Source organism: Anomaloglossus baeobatrachus, chromosome 8 (genome assembly GCF_048569485.1).
Source record: "Anomaloglossus baeobatrachus isolate aAnoBae1 chromosome 8, aAnoBae1.hap1, whole genome shotgun sequence".
Taxonomy (NCBI): Eukaryota; Metazoa; Chordata; class Amphibia; order Anura; family Aromobatidae; genus Anomaloglossus; species Anomaloglossus baeobatrachus.
In genome coordinates, this window is record NC_134360.1 from 191635689 (window position 1) to 191655198 (window position 19510).

The window sequence follows — 19510 nt, forward strand, 5'->3', positions numbered from 1 at the left end:
GATTTGCTGTCTCAAGGGCCGTTTTTCCATCTGAATTCTGCGGCCCTGAACCTGACTGTGTGGCCATTGAGTCCTGGATCCTAGCGGCCTCAGGTTTATCTCATGAAGTTGTTGCCACAATGAGACAGGCTAGAAAACCATCCTCTGCTAAGATCTATCACAGAACGTGGAAGATATTCTTAGCGTGGTGCTTGGCTCAAGGGTTTTCTCCCTGGCCATTTGCATTGCCAATTTTTCTTTCCTTCCTGCAGTCTGGGTTGGAAAAAGGTTTGTCGCTTAGCTCGCTTAAGGGTCAAGTCTCCGCGCTATCCGTATTCTTTCAGAAGCGCTTGGCACAGCTTTCTAAAGTACGCACGTTTCTCCAAGGAGTTTGTCATATCGTTCCTCCTTACAGACGGCCATTGGAACCCTGGGATCTGAACAAGGTTCTCATTGCTCTCCAGAAGCCGCCTTTCGAGCCTTTGAAAGAGGTTCCCCTTTCTCGGCTTTCACAAAAGGTAGTTTTTCTTGTGGCGGTCACGTCTCTTCGAAGAGTGTCCGAGCTAGCGGCGTTATCTTGCAAATCTCCCTTCCTGGTGTTTCACCAAGACAAGGTAGTACTGCGTCCAATTCCAGAGTTTTCTCCCAAGGTGGTTTCTTCCTTTCATCTCAATCAGGATATCACTTTACCATCTTTGTGTCCGCATCCAGTTCACCAATTTGAAAAGGGTTTACATCTGTTGGACCTGGTGAGAGCACTCAGGATTTACATTTCTCGCACGGCGGCTCTACGCCGTTCTGATGCGCTCTTTGTCCTAGTCGCTGGTCAGCATAAGGGATCGCAAGCTTCCAAATCCACCCTGGCGCGGTGGATCAAGGAACCAATTCTTCACACATACCGTTCTGCTGGGCTTCCGATTCCATCTGGACTGAAGGCCCATTCTACCAGAGCCGTGGGTGCGTCCTGGGCATTGCGGCATCAGGCTACGGCTCAGCAAGTGTGCCAAGCGGCTACCTGGTCGAGTCTGCACACGTTTACCAAACACTATCAAGTGCATACCTACGCTTCGGCAGATGCCAGCCTAGGTAGACAGGTCCTTCAGGCGGCGGTGGCCCACCTGTAGGAAGAGGCTGTCTGACAGCCCGTTCATGTGGTATCTTTTTACCCACCCAGGGACTGCTTTTGGACGTCCCACTGTCTGGGTCTCCCAATTAGGAGCGAAAAAGAAGGGAATTTTGTTTACTTACCGTAAATTCCTTTTCTTCTAGCTCCAATTGGGAGACCCAGCACCCGCCCTATTTGTTCTTAGGGTTTCGTTTTTCGGGTGCACATGTTGTTCATGTTGTTTCTTAAGTTCTCCGATCGTGTTATCGGATTGAATTTGTTTTTGAAACTGTTATTGGCTTTCCTCCTTCTTGCTTTGGTACTAAAACTGAGGAATCTGTACTCCTACGGGAGGGTGTATAGCCAGAAGGGGAGGGGCCTTACACTTTTAAGTGTAGTTCTTTGTGCGGCCTCCAGAGGGCAGTAGCTATACACCCACTGTCTGGGTCTCCCAATTGGAGCTAGAAGAAAAGGAATTTACGGTAAGTAAACAAAATTCCCTTCTTCTTCTAGCTCCTATTGGGAGACCCAGCACCCGCCCTGTTGTCCTTCGGGATTTTTGGTTGTTTTTCGGGTACACATGTTGTTCATGTTGAATGGTTTTCAGTTCTCCGATGTTACTTCGGAGTGAATTTGTTTAAACCAGTTCTTGGCTTTCCTCCTTCTTGCTTTTGCACTAAAACTGGTGAGCCAGTGATCCCACTGGGGGTGTATAGCCAGAAGGGGAGGGGCCTTACACTTTTTAGTGTAATGCTTTGTGTGGCCTCCGGAGGCAGTGCTATACACCCAATCGTCTGGGTCTCCCAATAGGAGCTAGAAGAAAAGGAATTTACGGTAAGTAACAAAATTCCCTTCATTTATTACCATCTTTTAGGTTAGCCATTAAGGCCTAAGCCACACGGCGAGAAAATCTGAGCGAGTGGAGTGCGATAAAACATTGCATTCCCCTCGGACCAATTCTAGCCTGTGTGTCAGTGTACATGAGCGATTATTTTCTCAGCCCTAATCGGACCGAGAAAACAATTGCACCATGCTGCGATTTGTAAGGCGAGACTCTTTTTCTCTCGCACCCATTCAAGTGAATGGGGCGAGAGAAAAATTGCACTGCACTCACGGTACTCCGGTGTACCGCACGTGCAGAGCGAGAATCGCAATAGCCGGCTACAGAGTAGAGAGGGAGATAAATCCCTCCCTCCCCTCCTCCGTGCCGGCCCTCCCCTCTTTAGCACCTGCCCGCCCCCCGCAGCTGAGGTTCGCTCGCAGGGTCGGACCTCATACTCAGGCACACTCACATGACACTCGGACCCTGCTGTGCTGCCAGTGTGAGCAGAGTCTCATGCGAGCATCGCAGTAGTGCCCCGTGAGGCCTCAGCCTAAAAGGTATCAACCACTGAGGACTGCTTTTGTTTTTTTTACAACTTTTTTTCTATCTACTGGCTTACACTGTGCAAAGATATATATTGTACCTGTATCTACAGGGGTAGTGACTATTTTCCCTCCAAGTGGTTTCCAGAAACAAGCAACAATGGATGTTGCAGAGTGAAAATTGCAAATCTGCCATTGTAGTGCTCGTACATTGTGCCCACCTTGGGCTTCTGGACACATGCACCTCACTAGAGGAAAGTGAAACATGTGGACACTAGATTGGGGGGCTCAGAAGGATGGCGGCATATGAATGTGCAGATGTTGCTGGATTTATCTTTGGGTCAGCCATGGCACTTTTCCAGAGCCATTTGGGTTCCCAGTATGTGGAAGACCCCTATACAGTATTCTGAGTGAAGGCTTTTTTTTTTTTTTTTGCTGGAATGAGTTGAAACTTTTATTGGAAACATTTTACGGGACATTTTGATAACATTTTATCCTGTTCTACGCTCAGCACTTACTTTGGGGTTTACTTGGACATCTCAGAATGTAGTAATTCAGATGAAATCCCCGAGGGATCCATTCACTATAATGAGCGGAGTTGCTCTGGACTTCTGTTGAAAGTCAGGCATGGTCTAACAGGGCACGGCAGCTGACAGATCAGGAGGTTATTTTTTGATTGCTTGCTGACATTGCAATCATTGGGCCCCTGTGATTGCCTTGCGGGGGTCCCGATCAGGTGAGAGAGGTCGGTAGCCTCCTCCTTCTCTCAAGCTTCTAAATGCTGCGTTTGCTCTTGACTCCGGCATTCAGAGGGATTAACAGCGAGGGCAACTGTCCTGGCTGTAACAACCGGAGCTCAGCTACCTATCGCCATTATGTACCAGTATGTCCATTTTTCGGGAACACACTGCACTATAGGATGTACCGGTATGTCCAATGAAGGGGTTAAACTGTAATTTTGCTAATTAAATATGCATATTTATTAAATTTAACATAAGATGTCCGTTTTACTGGAATGTTGGTTTTATGTGGTGGTTTAATTAATTTTACTTTCTCTCTTTAGGGGTGAGGACAATGTTATGGGAGTAAAATACTGCTTTAGGAAAAACGATCATGTGGTTATTGTGATGCCTTATTTGGAGCATGATTGCTTTGTGGTAAGATTCATATACCTCTTTAACCCTTTAGTGACGGAGCTAATTTTCACCTTAATGACCAGACCAAATTTTGCAATTCTGACCAGTGTCACTTCATGAGGTTATAACTCTGGAACGCTTCAACGGATCCCGGTGATTCTGAGATTGTTTTTTCGTCACATATTGGACTTCATGTTAGTACCAAATTTAGGACAATATTTTTTGCGTTTATTTATGAAAAAAATTGAATATTGGCAAAAATTTTGAAAATTTAGCAATTTTCAACTTTTGAATTTTTATATCGTTAAACCAGAGATTTCTGTGACACAAAACAGTTAATAAATAACATTTCCCACTTGTCTACTTTACATCAGCACAATTTTGGAAACAAAATTTTTTTTTGTTAGGAAGTTAGAGGGGTTCAAAGTTTATCAGCGATTTCTCATTTTTACATCAAAATTTACAAAACCATTTTTTTAGGGACCACATCACATTTGAAGTGACTTCAATAGGCCTAAATGACAGAAAATATCCAAAAGTGACACCATTCTAAAAACTGCACCCCCCCAAAGTACTCAAAACCACATTCAAGAAGTTTATTAACCCTTCAGGTGCTTCACATGAACAAAAGCAATGTGGAATGAAAAAAAGCAAAAATTAAATTTTACCTAAAAATGTTGCTCTAACCCAAATTTATTCACTTTTAGAAGAAATAGCACAACAAAATGGACCCCAAAACTTGTTCCCCACTTTCTTATGAGTGCGCCGATACCCCACATGTGGTCAGAAACCTCTGTTTGGACAAATGGGAGGGCTCGGAACAGAAGGAGCAATATTTGAATTTTGGAAAGCAAATTTGGCTGAAATAGATTGCGGGCACCATGTTGCATTTACAGGTCCGCTAAGGTACCTAAACAGAAGAAACCCCTCACAAGTGACACCATTTTAGAAACTAGACCCCTCAAGGCTTCTATCTAGGGGTATAATGAGCATTTTAGATCCACAGGTACTTCACAGATTTTGTTAACGTTACGTTGTCATATTGAAAATTTTAATAATTTTCTCAAAAATGTTGCTTTAGCATCAATTTTCTCACTTTTTCAAGAGGTAATTCCAAAAATTTGACCTCAAAGTTTGTTAACCACTTTTTTATGAGCGCGGTGATACCTCACATGTGGTCTGAAACCTTTGTTTGGAGAAATGGGAGGGCTTGGAACGAAAGGAGCAATATTTGAATTTTGGAAAGGAAATTTGGCTGAAAAAGATTGCGGGCACCATGTCACATTTGGAGGACCCCTAAGGTACCTAAACAGCAGAAACCCCGCACAAGTGACCCCATTTTGGAAACTAGGCCCCTCAAGGAATTTATCTAGATGTTTGGTGAGTACTCTGAACCCCCAGGTGCTTCACAGAATTTTATAACGTTGAGCCATGAAAAAAAAAAAAAAATTTTACCACAAAATTGTTATTTCAACCAGGTAGCTTTTTTTTTTTACAAGAGTAAAAGGAAAAAATTCAGCATAACATTTATTGTGCAATTTCTCCTGAGTTTGGCGATACCTTATATGTGGTGGAAATCAACTGTTTGGGCGCATGGCAGGGCTCGGAAGGGAAGGATTGCCATTTGACTGCAAAATTGGCTGGAATCAATAGCGGGCGCCAGGTTGCATTTGGAGAGCCCCTGAGGTGCCTAAACAGTGGCTGTCCCCCACAAGGGACTCCATTCTGGAAACAAGACACCTCAAGGCTTTTATCTAGGTGTATAGTGAGCAGTTTGAATCCACGAATACTTCACAGAATTTGATAAGCTTAGGTTGCCATATTGAAAATGTTCATTTTTTTCACAAAAATGTTGCTTCAGCATCAAATTTCTCACTTTTTCAAGAGGCAACAACAAAACGTGGACCCCACAGGTTGTTATCCATTGTCTTATGAGCACAGGGATACCCCACATGTGGCCAAAAACCTCTGTTTGGATAAATGGGAGGGCTTGGAATGGAAGGAGCACCATTTGAATTCTGGAAAAGTTGAAATAAATTGCGGGCACCATGTCACATTTGCAGGGCCCCTTGGGTACCTATACATTAGAAACCCCCCACAAGTGACCCCATTTTGGAAACTGGATTTTATTCAGGAGTATAGTAAGCATTTTGAATCCACAGGTACTTGACAAAAATGTTGCTGTAGCAACAAATGTCTCACTTTTAGGCTATGTGGCCATGATCCAGCGACACGGCGTCTAGTACACAGTGTCAGCCTCCTGCAGAGATGTGAGTGTTGTCCACAGGAGAACGCAGCTGCCCATGCCCACGTTTTGGGTTCAGGCCGCTGTGGAGCTCTATGCTACCTGCAGAGAACACTCATCTCCGCAGCATAAATTGACATGCTGAGGCTCGGGAAGCTGCGCCACAGGTCGGTTTATGCTGCGGAGAAAAGAAGCACATTGGGCAAGGGATTTCTAAAAATCCTTCCACTGTGCTTCTACTGCACAATGCAGCGCTATGGACACAGGGACACACTATGGACACACTCTGCGCCCAAAACGCTGCAAATCCAGATTATGGGCACACAGCCTAAAATGCTACAATGGATGAATGGATACATGTCAAACATATATAACGTCCCACCCCCTGCATATTCTAAGCTGGCGCCCTTTAGTGCCTTTCATGTGGCACTAAAGGGTGCCTAGCCTTGTATTTAGCCCCCCAAAAAATTAATAATTAAAATAAACGACGTGGGGTCCCCCCTATTTTTGATAGCCAGCTAGGGTAAAGCAGACAGCTGTAGCCTGCAAACCACAGCTGACAGCTTCACCTTGTCTGGTGATCAATTTGGAGGGCTCCCCAGGCGTTTTTTAAAAAAAAAAAAAAAGTGGGGTCCCCCCCAAATTAGATCACCAGCCAAGGTGAAGCGGACAGCTGGGGTCTGGTATTCTCAGGGTGGGAAGAGCCATGGTTATTGGACTCTTCCCAGCCTAAAAATTGCAGGCCGCAGCCGCCCCAGTAGTGGCGCATCCATTAGATGCGCCAATCCTGGCGCTTCGCCCCAGCTCATCCCGCGCCCTGGTGCGGTGGCAGACGGGGTAATATATGGGGTTGATACCAGCTGTAATGTCACCTGGCATCAAGCCCTGGGGTTAGTGATGTCACGGCATCTGAACAGATACCCGACATCACTAACCCAGTAAGTAATAGAAAAAAATAAAGACAAAAAAAAAATTTATTTGAAAAAACACTCCCCGAAACATTCCTCTTTCCCCAATTTATTGAAAATAAAGAAATTCCGGTCGCTGTAATCCATTTGGACGTCCCACGCCGACTCTGGATCTTCTAGAATATGGAGGGCACGTTCAGGGAACGTATCCCCCATTTTCTGGAAGAGCAAGCTCTCCATGAGCAGTGTGGGTGCAGTAATCTGAGAATTGCGGCAGAAAGAGCAGAATGAATGCGGCAGCGCGCCGCCATCTTCCACGCTCCGGAGGGGGGAGGCGGCTCTGGAGACCGGAGGGGGCTTCGGGGACCAGAGATCTCCGGTGGACCGGAGGAGGGGTCAGGGGGAGGACATTTCCCTCCGATCTGAAATGTTTGATCATTTCAGATCGGAGGGAAATGACTGCAGAGCCGGCGGCGGCGCAGTTTTCTGTGCGCTTCGGCGCCATTTTGGATGTCCGGTGGGGGTAGGGGTGGGGGTGGGGGGACTCTCCGGTACCGGGGGCTTTGGGGGCACTAGGGGTTTAGATTTCTTTCTCATCTGACATGTTTGATCATGTCAGATGAAAAAGAAATCAGTTTTACCGGCCATTTCTTTTTTTTTTTTCATGTGTTCGTCGGTATACGGTGTATACCGGCGATCACATGATCGGGGTCCAAAAAAAACACCCCGATTCATAATCTGGGGGGTCTCAGCTACCCCCGGTAGCTGAAACCCCCGAGATTTTCGGTCGCTGGGGGGCGCTACAGGGCTTTTTCGGGCCGCCGCTTTAAAGCGGCGGAACAGAATAAGTACCCTGTTTTGCCGCCGCTTTAAGTCGTACGGCCGTCGTTATGAGGTTAAGTATTGCAATTGTGTAGTTACACTGGGGCCGAAAAATCTAAAGCCTGCTTTACACGAGACGATAGATTGTGCGATAGCACAATCGATCGTACCCGCCCCCATCGTTTTTGCGTCACGGGCAATTAGTTGCCCATGGCGCACAAACTCGTTTACCCCCCCGTCACACGTACTTACCTTCCGGACGACCTCAATGTGGGCGACGAACGTCCACTTCCTGGAGTGGGCGGGACGTTCAGCGTCACAGCGACGTCACACGGCAGGCTGCCAATAGAAGCGGAGGGGCGGAGATGAGCAGGATGTAAACATCCCGCCCACCTCCTTCCTTCCATTAAAGAAGTTGTCCAGTTACCAAAACTGATTTTTTTTTTTCTGATAAATCTTGCTAATATGTGCCCCTCAACACATCTATTATGTTTTTTCAGCAAAATTACCTTTCATTGTGCACTAGCAGCACATGCTCATTGCTGGCTCCAGCTCTGATGGGGTTAATCTCTCCTCTGACTTCCTGTGTTCAGTTCCTACAAGTCCCAGAATTCTTTGTGGCTCTAGGGCGGTGTCTGGCTTATCTAACACACCCATTGTGTCTAATACACCCACTCTGCTCCCACCCAAACCCTCCTCCCTGCCTCTTCCCAGTGGATGTGCACTCAGAGAAATCACAGATACAGCAGCTCTGCACAGCCAGGGGAAGAAAGTGTGTGCGCGTGTATATACAGTGTGTGTGTGCGTATATACAGTGTGTGTGTGTGTGTATATACAGTGTGTGAGTGAGTGTGTATGTGTGTGTGTGTGTGTGTGTATGTCATACTCACCTGTCTGCAGGGTCCCGGTGCCATGCCTGCTTCCAGCCCCTGTCTCGGTCCCGCCGCTTCGGCTGTGTGCAGTCTCCCCGGGGCACGCACGAAGCTTGCAGGACCTGGCCGTGGATCACCTGATGCAGTCACCTGACGCATCAGCTGATCGTAGTCTCGCCGGCTTTTTCTTGCCCGGCCGGCTATCAGCTGATCCTGCCGTCAGGGGACTTCATCAGCTGATAGCCGGCAGCTCCTGCAGTGATGGGCCAGGATCAGACTCCGCTGCAGGAGCTGCCGGTAATCAGCACAGACGTGAGTATTTATTTATTTTTTTTTTTTTTTTGCACTGATGCATCAGCTGATTGTATAATCGGCTTTTATACAATCAGCTGATGTATGATGTGATTCACATCCTTTATCCTGACACATCATCTGATCGCTTTGCCTTCCTTCCAGCAAACCGATCAGATGATATTGGATCCGGATTGGACGGCGCGGGACCCTGACCCAGGATTACTGCGGAGGGGGGTTTATTTCAATAAAGATGGAGTCACTAATTGTGTTGTGTTTTATTTCTAATAAAAATATTTTTCTGTGTGTTGTGTTTTTTGTTTTTTTTTTTTATCATTACTAGAAATTCATGGTGGCCATGTCTAATATTGGCGTGGCGCCATGAATTTCGGGCTTAGGGCTAGCTGATAATATACATTTTGAATAAGGAAATGACATCAGACCTTTTTTATTTTTTTCATCAACAATCTTTAATGGCATTGTGCACTGATTAAAAACGCAGTGAGCAAAAACGCAGCAAAAAAGGCACCAAATCGCGGCAAAAACGTGACATGCAGCATCCGGTCACCTGCACTACAAGTGCCAGAGTGGAGAAAGCTAGTGACATGCAGCACACTATGTGTCAGAGCAGAGCATGTCACTGTCTCCACTCCGCTGACCTCACAGCCCGTACACGCTGCGATGGATGCAGGGGGACACAGAACAAGTAATCGGCCGACACTGGAGTCATCTGATTACTTGGGATGAATTGAGCAGTAAAATGCACTGGTGCTCGATGGGCGAAGCCCATGCCGTTTTTTTTAAAAAAAAATTAATTAAAAATAAAAAATAAAAAAAATCACATTGTTTGTGGGCTCCCGCTGCATTTTCTGTTGCTAAGGGTAACCAAAGCAGCTACTGGCTGCTAGCCCCCGCTGCTTGGTGTTACTTTCACTGGCAATAGAAATGCAGGGAAGCATTTTTTTTTTTTTTTTATAAAGGTTTTTCCCTGAAAACGTTTTTAAGAAAATGACGTGGGCTTCGCCATATTTTTGTATGCTAGCCAGGTACAGCAGGCAGCTACGGGCTGCCCCCAACCCCCAGCTGCCTAGTTGTACCCGGCTGGGAACCAAAGATAGAGAAGCCCTTTTTTTTTTTTTTTTTTTTTATTTCATGAATTTCATGAAATAATTAAAAAAAAAAATGACATGGGCTTCGCCGAATTTTTGAGTCCAGCCAGGTACAACTAGGCAGCTGGGGATTGGAATCCGCAGTGAAGGGTGCCCAAACTTTCTGGGCCCCCCGCTGCGAATTGCAGTCCACAGCCGCCCCAGAAAATGGCGCTTTTATAGAAGCGCCATCTTCTGGCGCTGTATCCAACTCTTCCAGTGGCCCTGGTGGCAGGTGGCACGCTGGGTAATAAGGGGTTAATACCAGCTATGTTTTACCCGCTGGTATAAAGCCCGAGATTCTAAATGTCAGGCCAAGGTTGACCTGGCCATTAAGAATCTCCAATAAAGGGTTAAAAAAAAAAAGACCACACAGAGAAAAATACTTTATTAGAAATAAATACACAGACACAGTAGGGACTCCATGTTTATTACTCCCTCTCGCCCCTCCACGATGGAGAGATTTCTGTACTGACCATGCCAGGAGAGAGCGAGGGAAAAGAGAGCGAGCGAGGGGGGGGGGGGGAAAGAAAGCGAGCGGGGGGGGAAAGAGAGCGAGCGGGGGGGGAAAGAGAGCGAGCGGGGGGGGAAAGAGAGCGAGGGGGGAGGGAAAGAGAGCGAGGGGGGAGGAAAAGAGCGAGGGGGGAGGAAAAGAGAGCGAGGGGGGAGGAAAAGAGAGCGAGGGGGGAGGAAAAGAGAGCGAGGGGGGAGGAAAAAAGAGCGAGGGGGGAGGAAAAGAGAGCGAGGGGGGAGGAAAAGAGAGCGAGGGGGGAGGAAAAGAGAGCGAGGGGGGGAACAAAGAGAGCGCGGGGGGGAAAAAAGAGAGCGCGGGGGGGAAAGAGCGCGGGAGGAAAAAAAGAGAGCGCAGGGGGGAGGAAAAGAGAGCGCAGGGGGGAGGAAAAGAGAGTGAGCGGGGGGGGGGAAGAGAGCGAGCGGGGGGGAGAAGAGAGCGAGCGGGGAGGAAAAGAGAGCGAGCGGGGAGGAAAAGAGAGCGAGCGGGGAGGAAAAGAGAGCGAGCGGGGAGGAAAAGTGAGCGCAGGGGGGAGGAAAAGTGAGCGCAGGGGGGAGGAAAAGTGAGCGCAGGGGGGAGGAAAAGTGAGCGCAGGGGGGAGGAAAAGAGAGCGCAGGGGGAGGAAAAGAGAGCGAGGGGGGAAGAGAGCGAGGGAAAAGAGAGGGGAGGGGAGAGAGGGATAAGAGGGGAGAGAGGGATAAGAGGGGGGCAGAGAAGAGGGGGAAGAGGGGAGGGGGAGAAGAGAGTGGGGAAAGAACAGGGGGGGGGGGCAGAGGTGCTCTGTCACCAACTGTCTCCACTCTGTGACTTGTGGTGCAGGCAGTGCAGACAGTTGGTCCCATGCAGCAGGACAGATGGCAGAGCACATGCCTGCCAGTGTCTTGCTGCTGGGAGGAGCACACGATCACACTGCCCGACACCGGCCGCTCTCCTGACATCGCAGCAGAGCGGGCAGGTGGACAGTGTGAGCACATACTTACGTGCAGGGGGGGATTCAGCTAAAGACCCCCCGCTGTACTGCACCCTGGCGCCCCGTGTCTCAGCCTCTCTGCAGGACGCCGGCTCCACAGTGACGTCCTCCGGCTCCTCCCCTCGATGCTGGGCTGTGACGTGCGGTAGTCACCGCCCACAGCCCTGTCACTCAATCTGAGTGGCGCCGGCATCCTGTGATGTACCCGTCTTGTTTGAGAGCCCGGAAATGCCGGGACGTCAGAGGATGCCGGCGGCCACAGCTCCAGGGGGTCATGTGACTAGCACTGAGCGTGCAGGATAGCGCCGCTCAGTGCCAGAACTGGAAACAGAAGGCAATGGAGAAGACGCCTAGAAAGGTAAGTATAGCTCATACAGAAAATAAAAAAATGGGTGAACCACCCCTTTAAGCCGGCGGGTGCCGTGGGATGCAGGTAAAGCTGCTGCTCATCGTTCCCGTGGTGTCACACGGAGCAACGTGTGATGCCACGGAAACGATTAACAACCGCCACCATTTTAATTAAACAATTTCATGAAACCTAGCGACGAGTACACGACTCGCTTAAGTGTTTAATTTTGGACAATCGATGACTGATCTGTAGGATAGTCAATCAACATGGGATTGGTGGGCATCCTAGACCCGGTATCCCCACCTATCATGTGAAATCTGAATTGACAATTACCATATAAAAGCAATGTACAGGTTAGAACAGGGCAGCTCTGCACAAAGGCCACTAAACTATCTTCAGTACTTGAGGTTATCTTCTTTTTAAGTGCACAATTATACAGGGCTGCTGGGCTATTACCTGTAAAGGTGGCTTTACACACTGCAACATCTCAAACGACATCGCTGTAACGTCACCGGTTTTGTGACGTTACAGCGACATTGCAGTGTGTGAAACACATCAGCGACCTGGCCCCTGCTGTGAAGTTGTGATCGCTACAAATCGTTCAGGACCATTCTTAGGTCCTTTGTTTCCCGCTGTGCAGCATGCATCGCTAGAAAGTTTCAGTGTGTAAAGGGGACTTTACAGCGACTTCCCTTTCAAAAAGCTGCTTGACAACGTCCCCAACAACCAGCTAGGTCGCTCTGCAGGTCCGGATCGCTGTTGCGTCGTTGGCCAGGTTTGCCTGTTTGACAGCTCACCAGAGACTTTGTAGCGATCCCGGCTAGGTTGGGATCGCTGGTGGGATCGCTAGAAAGTTTGTGTGTAAACCCAGCTTTAATTGCATATATCAGACGACAACCGATTTCAGCTGATTATCAGGGATACCAATTGTCTGCCATCAATCTTGTATTGATGACGTATCTTACTGATGGGCAACCAGTTTAGTCCCGGGAAATCCCTTATAAGGCCCTGTGCGCACGCTGTGGTTTTTACCGCGGTTTTGTTGCACAAAATGTTCATAACCTTTCTGCAGTCCTTCCCCCAGCAAAACCTATGGTAAATTAAAAAAAAAAAAATATGCTGTGCGCACACTGCGTTTTTTTTTACCAACTGGTCTTGCTGCATGTTTTCTGCAGCAAACAGAATGTGCATGTCACTTTTCTGCTGATACCTGCGGTATTTTAACCCATTGACTGTAATGTAATCATGAAATACCGCAGGGAATAACGCAGGTAGCAAATTATGTGCGTTTCCCTGCATTATTCCCGCGGCATTTTGCGTTTTTTGGGACATAGTGATCATCACTACCCTGCTTTTTGCAAGGAAGTAATGTCATTAGGACAGGAAGAGGAAATCAAGAATATCAGCAAGCAGCTGCCCCGAGAACGTTGCATCCATTATGTGACAGTCCCGGCGTGTCACCGGCTCTTCCCGATTGCCGTGATGCGGTGGCAATCGGGGTAATAAGGAGTTAATGGTAGCCCATAGCTGCCACTAAGTCCAAGATTAGTAGTGGCAGCGTCTGACACGCCATCACTAAATTGTGGTGACAGTAAATAAACACACACACCGAAAAATCCTTTATTTGACATAAAACACAAAAAATCCCCCTCTTTCACCACGTTATTAAAAACCCCAAATACCCCTCCAGGTCCGGCGTAATCCACACAAGGTCCCACGACGCTTGCATACTGATCCAGTGGCGTCTGAGACATTGTACTCAATGGAGCCCTGTGAATGAGGCTGTAGGGGTAACTCCAGGACATTTCTCACGGTCGGTGATGTCAACACATTACCGCTCACAAGAACTAAAGGGCATCACAAGCGGTAATAGTGACGTCATCGACCGGCAGTGACCCTGCGAGAACTAGACCCAAGGTCCCACAGGGTCACTGCTGTATGAGAAATGCTGTTGGGGGCGAAACGCATACATCAGAAATAAAGCTGTAATATCTATCCGTCTATCTATCTATCAAGAAGGAAGTGAATATATTTATTATATATATATATATATATATATATATATATATATATATATATATATATATATATATATATATATATATATATATATATATATATATATATATATATAATAAAAGCAGGTAAAAAAAATTATATATATATATATATATATATATATATATATATATATATATATATATATATATATATATATATATATATATACATTTTTTTTACCTGCTTTTATTATATATATATATATATATATATATATATATATATATATATATATATATATATATATATATATATATATATATAATAAATAATATGCAGGTAAAAAAAAATATATATATATATTTTATAATTTTTTTTTTTTTTTTTTTGCATTAAAGGCATAAAAACGTACCAACCCGCGGCAAAACCGCATGCGGTTTTCGGGTGCGGTTTGCTGCTTTTGTTTTGCCGCAGGTGCGGTAATCTTTCAGAGGGTGTGAAATTTTCTTAAGAAAATTCCATTTTCTAGTGCGCACAGGGCCTAACAATGTGTTAAAAAGCCTTATATATCTATAGTGAAGCTGCAACATCGCTATATGGAACAGGCTCAGAATCTGTTACTCTCAGGTACCAGCTGTATAACTTCGGCTCATTACTATTGTGAACGTTTATCCTCTTGTATGCCCCAATCAATTGTGATAGTGGCAATTAAGTACCAGGGAAGGGGGGGGGGGAGATCAGGGGTTTCCTGAAGGTCAAATTGTAACATCATTTAACCTGTACTGTTAAAGGGGTTGTCCGACATAAACTCAAAAATTTTTGTTAAGCTAATCTGTGCTGTATTGTCATATAAATCACCCCTACATTGTTATTTTTTGTTTTCTAACTTTTGTTCCTCTTGAATTATCCCTTTATTCTCTGCAGCTTCTTGTTTACATTCAGCTCCAGCAAACATGACCACTTCCTGTGCAAAACCTCAGTCAGAGCTGTCACCGCCCAGCCTCAGTGTCCAGCCTCGCCCCCTGCCCGCCCTCTGCACACACATTCCCTGTCAGTATTCTTCCCCAGCACCTGACCTGGTATCACTACAGCATTGCAAATAACAGCCCCACATCGGGCTGTGTACCGCACACACATGGCTCTGCACCGTACACGCACACACATGGCTCTGCACACGCACACACATGGCTCTGCACCGTACACGCACACACATGGCTCTGCACACGCACATATGGCTCTGTACCGCACACGCACACATATGGCTCTGTACCGCACACGCACACATATGGCTCTGTACCGCACACTCACACATATGGCTCTGCACACTCACACATATGGCTCTGCACACGCACACATATGGCTCTGTACCGCACACGCACACATATGGCTCTGCACACGCACACACATGGCTCTGCACCGTACACGCACACACATGGCTCTGCACACGCACACATATGGCTCTGTACAGCACACGCACACATATGGCTCTGCACACGCACACACATGGCTCTACACCGTACACGCACACATATGGCTCTGCACACGCACACATATGGCTCTGCACCGTACACGCACACATATGGCTCTGTACCGCACACGCACACATATGGCTCTGCACCGCACACATATGGCTCTGCACCGCACACATATGGCTCTGCACACGCACACACATGGCTCTGCACCGTACACGCACACACATGGCTCTGCACACGCACACATATGGCTCTGTACCGCACACGCACACATATGGCTTTGCACACGCACACACATGGCTCTGCACACGCACACACATGGCTCTGTACCGCACACGCACACATATGGCTCTGCACACGCACACACATGGCTCTGCACCGTACACGCACACACATGGCTCTGCACACGCACACATATGGCTCTGTACCGCACACGCACACATATGGCTCTGCACACGCACACACATGGCTCTGCACCGTACACGCACACACATGGCTCTGCACACGCACACATATGGCTCTGCACCTCACACGCACACACATGGCTTTGCACACGCACACACATGGCTCTGTACCGCACACATATGGCTCTGCACACGCACACACATGGCTCTGCACCGTACACGCACACATATGGCTCTGTACCGCACACATATGGCTCTGCACACGCACACACATGGCTCTGCACCGTACACGCACACACATGGCTCTGTACCGCACACATATGGCTCTGCACACGCACACACATGGCTCTGCACCGTACACACATGGCTCTGCACACGCACACATATGGCTCTGTACCGCACACATATGGCTCTGCACACACATGGCTCTGCACCGTACACGCACACACATGGCTCTGCACACGCACACATATGGCTCTGTACCGCACACGCACACATATGGCTCTGCACCGCACACATATGGCTCTGCACACGCACACACATGGCTCTGCACCGTACACGCACACACATGGCTCTGCACACGCACACATATGGCTCTGCACCTCACACGCACACATATGGCTCTGCACACGCACACACATGGCTCTGCAACCCCCCCATCCCCATCGGGAACACATGTGGAGTACATACTCACCTGTCCTCGGTCCCCGCCGCTCCTGCACGTTCGTGCGCTGTCTGTGCTCTCTTCAGCACAGTAGTGACGTCACCGCTGTGCTGCAGAGAGCACAGACAGCGGGAGGGACAGTGATGAGAAGCAGCGCTGCGCTGCTTCTCATCAGCACTTTCAAATATACCGGAATCGGTGATCTGTGATGCCGGTACATTTGAATGTGCGATCCTGGGCAGGGGGCGCGGTACTGGCGCTGACACCACGGCAGCCGCCGCCAGGCCCCGCCCCCAGGTCACGGACCCCACAGCAGTGCAGGGGGAGGTTACTGGAGGTGCGGGGGAATGTGTGGGAGGGTGCAGGGAAGGGGGCGGTGACTCCTCGCACTATAGACACCCAGCAGGGAGGCGACATGCTGTTCCACATTTGCATGTCAACATGGCCCTGCCCATGTAGACATGAAGTGACCGGAAGCAGCAAAATCGCGGCAGGAGCGGTCACATGACCGCTCTGAGCCGGGGGAGAGGGGCTCACAGCAGGGCAGGTAAGTGGTCTCTATCTACTTACCTGCCCCAATGTAGCCCAATAGGGAAATAAAAAAAAAATGTCAAAGAAGCCGGATAACCCCTTTAACACTGAAACGAAAAAAAAAACAAATTGAAACACTAAAATTGTGTTTTTCGAACACACCCAACTCCATAAAAAAAAAAAAGCAATAGAGATAAAATATTACATGTAATGGTACCAATAAAACTACGGAGCAGCACGCAGGATAAAAAAAAAGTCCACAGTTTTTTACCTTTTGTTTTTCGAATGCCATAACTTAAAGTTTTTTGCCTATATGGCTCTGTGAAGACTTGTTTTGTTCAGTATCCTTTATGGATCAAACCCTTCATGTTCCAGCTTTTCAGTACATCTTATGGTAAAGAAAAATTTCCAAGTGGGTTGAAACCCCCCGCCCCTCCCCCAATTCTGACACTGAGGTTTAGTTCTTACAATGTTTAATAAGTGACTGCCTGCAGACTCTTAGATACTCACAGCGTGCACTGTCGGGATTCTCCGATGGCAGGAGCAAGCGGTTATGTGTTTGACTATACGTATTAAGCGAGGCTACACACGTCTAGTCCATAAGTGTCTGGAAGTATGGAAATTGCGGACTTGCTCTAGTCGAAAGCACCAGAGTGTCCTGACGGCGTGCTGTGAGGATTCAGTTGTCTGCAGTGACATGAGAGGTTCCTGTTTATGTTGTGAGCTGTAGGTTTTTCACGATACCATTTTAGGGTACGTTCAGCAATTTAACTGCTTTTAAATTTTATTTTTTTCCTCCAAGAATGACAGTGCTATGCACGTGATTAAGGCAGGAGCTTGCTGTAGAACGGGACTTGTATGGAGTGATGTTAGCTCCTCAGCACACACTGTATCGCTCCCCCCTCCCCATGTTTGTGAACATATGTCACATTTTGTTAAGGGGTTAACAAAAACGTTTTTGTTTTTTTTTTTTTTTCCTTTTACAGGATGTTTTGCATTCATTAAGCTTTCAGGAAGTGAAGGAATACATGTACAACTTGTTCAAAGCTCTGAAACGTATCCACCATTTTGGCATTGTTCACCGAGATATCAAACCGAGTAACTTTTTGTACAACAGACTACTAAAAAAGTAAGTGCGTCTAGTTTATATCCGTCTAAACGGCGAGTCTTGTACAGAATAACTTTTTCATATACAGTGGAACCTTGGTTTACGAGCATAATCTATTCTGGGAGTGCGCTTGTAAACCAAGTTACTCGTCTAGCAAAGCAAAATTTCCCTTAGGAAATAATGCAAGCTCAGACAATTCATTCCACAACTTGTTCAATGTCCCATCCTGGTCCCCTATTGTGCCATTACACATATGCACAAATACACACAAGCATGCACACACAACTATGCTCACCTTACCTTCCGTTCCATCGTCGGCCTCATGGTTCTTGTAGTTCGCTGGTACAGGATGTGTATCGGGTAACCATCGCAACCGATGCCGGAGTTTCCTCTGCCAGAGTGCTGGCGTCAAAGGCATGAGCCGCTTGCCTCTGATTGGTCTGCGTGCTGCCTTTGAGTAGCGTCTGACAGCGGAAGTTCCTCCATCGTCGCGATGGTTACCAGATACACATCCTCTACCGGCGAACTACAAGAACCATGAGGCCGGCGATGGAATGGAAGGCAAGGTGAGCATATGATGTGTGTTTGTGCGTAATGCAAGAGCGGGTCAGAGCGCGGTTAGGCTATGTGCGCACTAGGTGTGGTTTTTTTTTTGTTTTTTTTTTTTTTCACGCTGCATTTTTTGTGCGTTTTTGTCTTCAAAAAATGCACCCGTTTTTACCGCGGGTGTGTTTTTGTGTTTTTTTTTTTTTTTTTGTTTTTTTTTCTTCACTGCGTTTTTGGCTGCGTTTTTGTGCACTGCATTCAATGAGTGAAAATCGCGGTGAAAAACGCAGAAATAATTGACATGCGTTTTTGCGGTCACCACAAAAACGCAGCTACAAAAAAACGCTGTGTGCGGACAGCACTTCTGAAAACCCATAGACATTGCTGGGGTGCAATGTCACAGCGTTTTCTGCACAAACGCCGCTAATAAAGTCTTTAGTGCGCACAGGGCCTTAAAGTACGTAACCAGAAGTGTGTACGGTGAGTATTTGCTCGTAAACTGAGTTACAAATTTACAGCAAGCTTTGCTCGTATAGCGAAATGCTTGCAAACCGGGTTACTCGTAAACCAAGGTTTCCCTGTATTGTAAAATATACTTTAACAATCATATGCATTTTTTTTTTTTTTTTTCCCTGTAGGTATGCACTGGTAGATTTTGGATTGGCCCAGGGAACACCAGATACTCAAATAGAACTTCTTAAAGTCCTCCATACCAAAAAACAGGGGAGTTGCTCACAAAGTCACCTTCATACAAACTCAGGAAATATACCAGTACCTAGAGAAGTAGTTCTTCCTTCCTCAACAAAACAGTCTGTTAAAAGATATTGGTCACATTCACAGATAAATCCAGGAAAAAGTGGAAAGGTTCTAAGTTATTTTTTTCCTTCTTTTCTGTAAGCTGGAAATCAAAACCAATTAATAATCCTCCATACCTAGTTGCAAATTGTTTGCATGTTTATTGTTCTTTTGTTTTCCCCCTTTCTCCCATCATTGTCACCACTGCCAGTTAATTCTCTTTTTGGGCAGCTGTGGATTATTTGTCATTAAAAGTGTAACAGTGCAAAGTCCTCCCTTCTCAATCTG

At 46.9% G+C, this 19510-nt stretch overlaps 1 protein-coding gene across 2 annotated transcripts in view; it reads left to right on the forward strand.

The window, feature by feature from the left end:
• CDC7 (cell division cycle 7) overlaps window positions 1-19510 on the forward strand; it is a 160934-nt gene that overhangs the window by 34358 nt on the left and 107066 nt on the right. Inside the window, exons 4-6 of one of the 2 annotated variants that reach the window (XM_075321029.1) lie at window positions 3513-3606; window positions 17760-17902; window positions 19066-19291. In XM_075321029.1, the coding sequence (XP_075177144.1) occupies window positions 3513-3606; window positions 17760-17902; window positions 19066-19291 (463 nt within the window). The remainder of the gene's footprint in view (window positions 1-3512; window positions 3607-17759; window positions 17903-19065; window positions 19292-19510) is intronic. The other variant, XM_075321030.1, reaches the window with a different exon arrangement.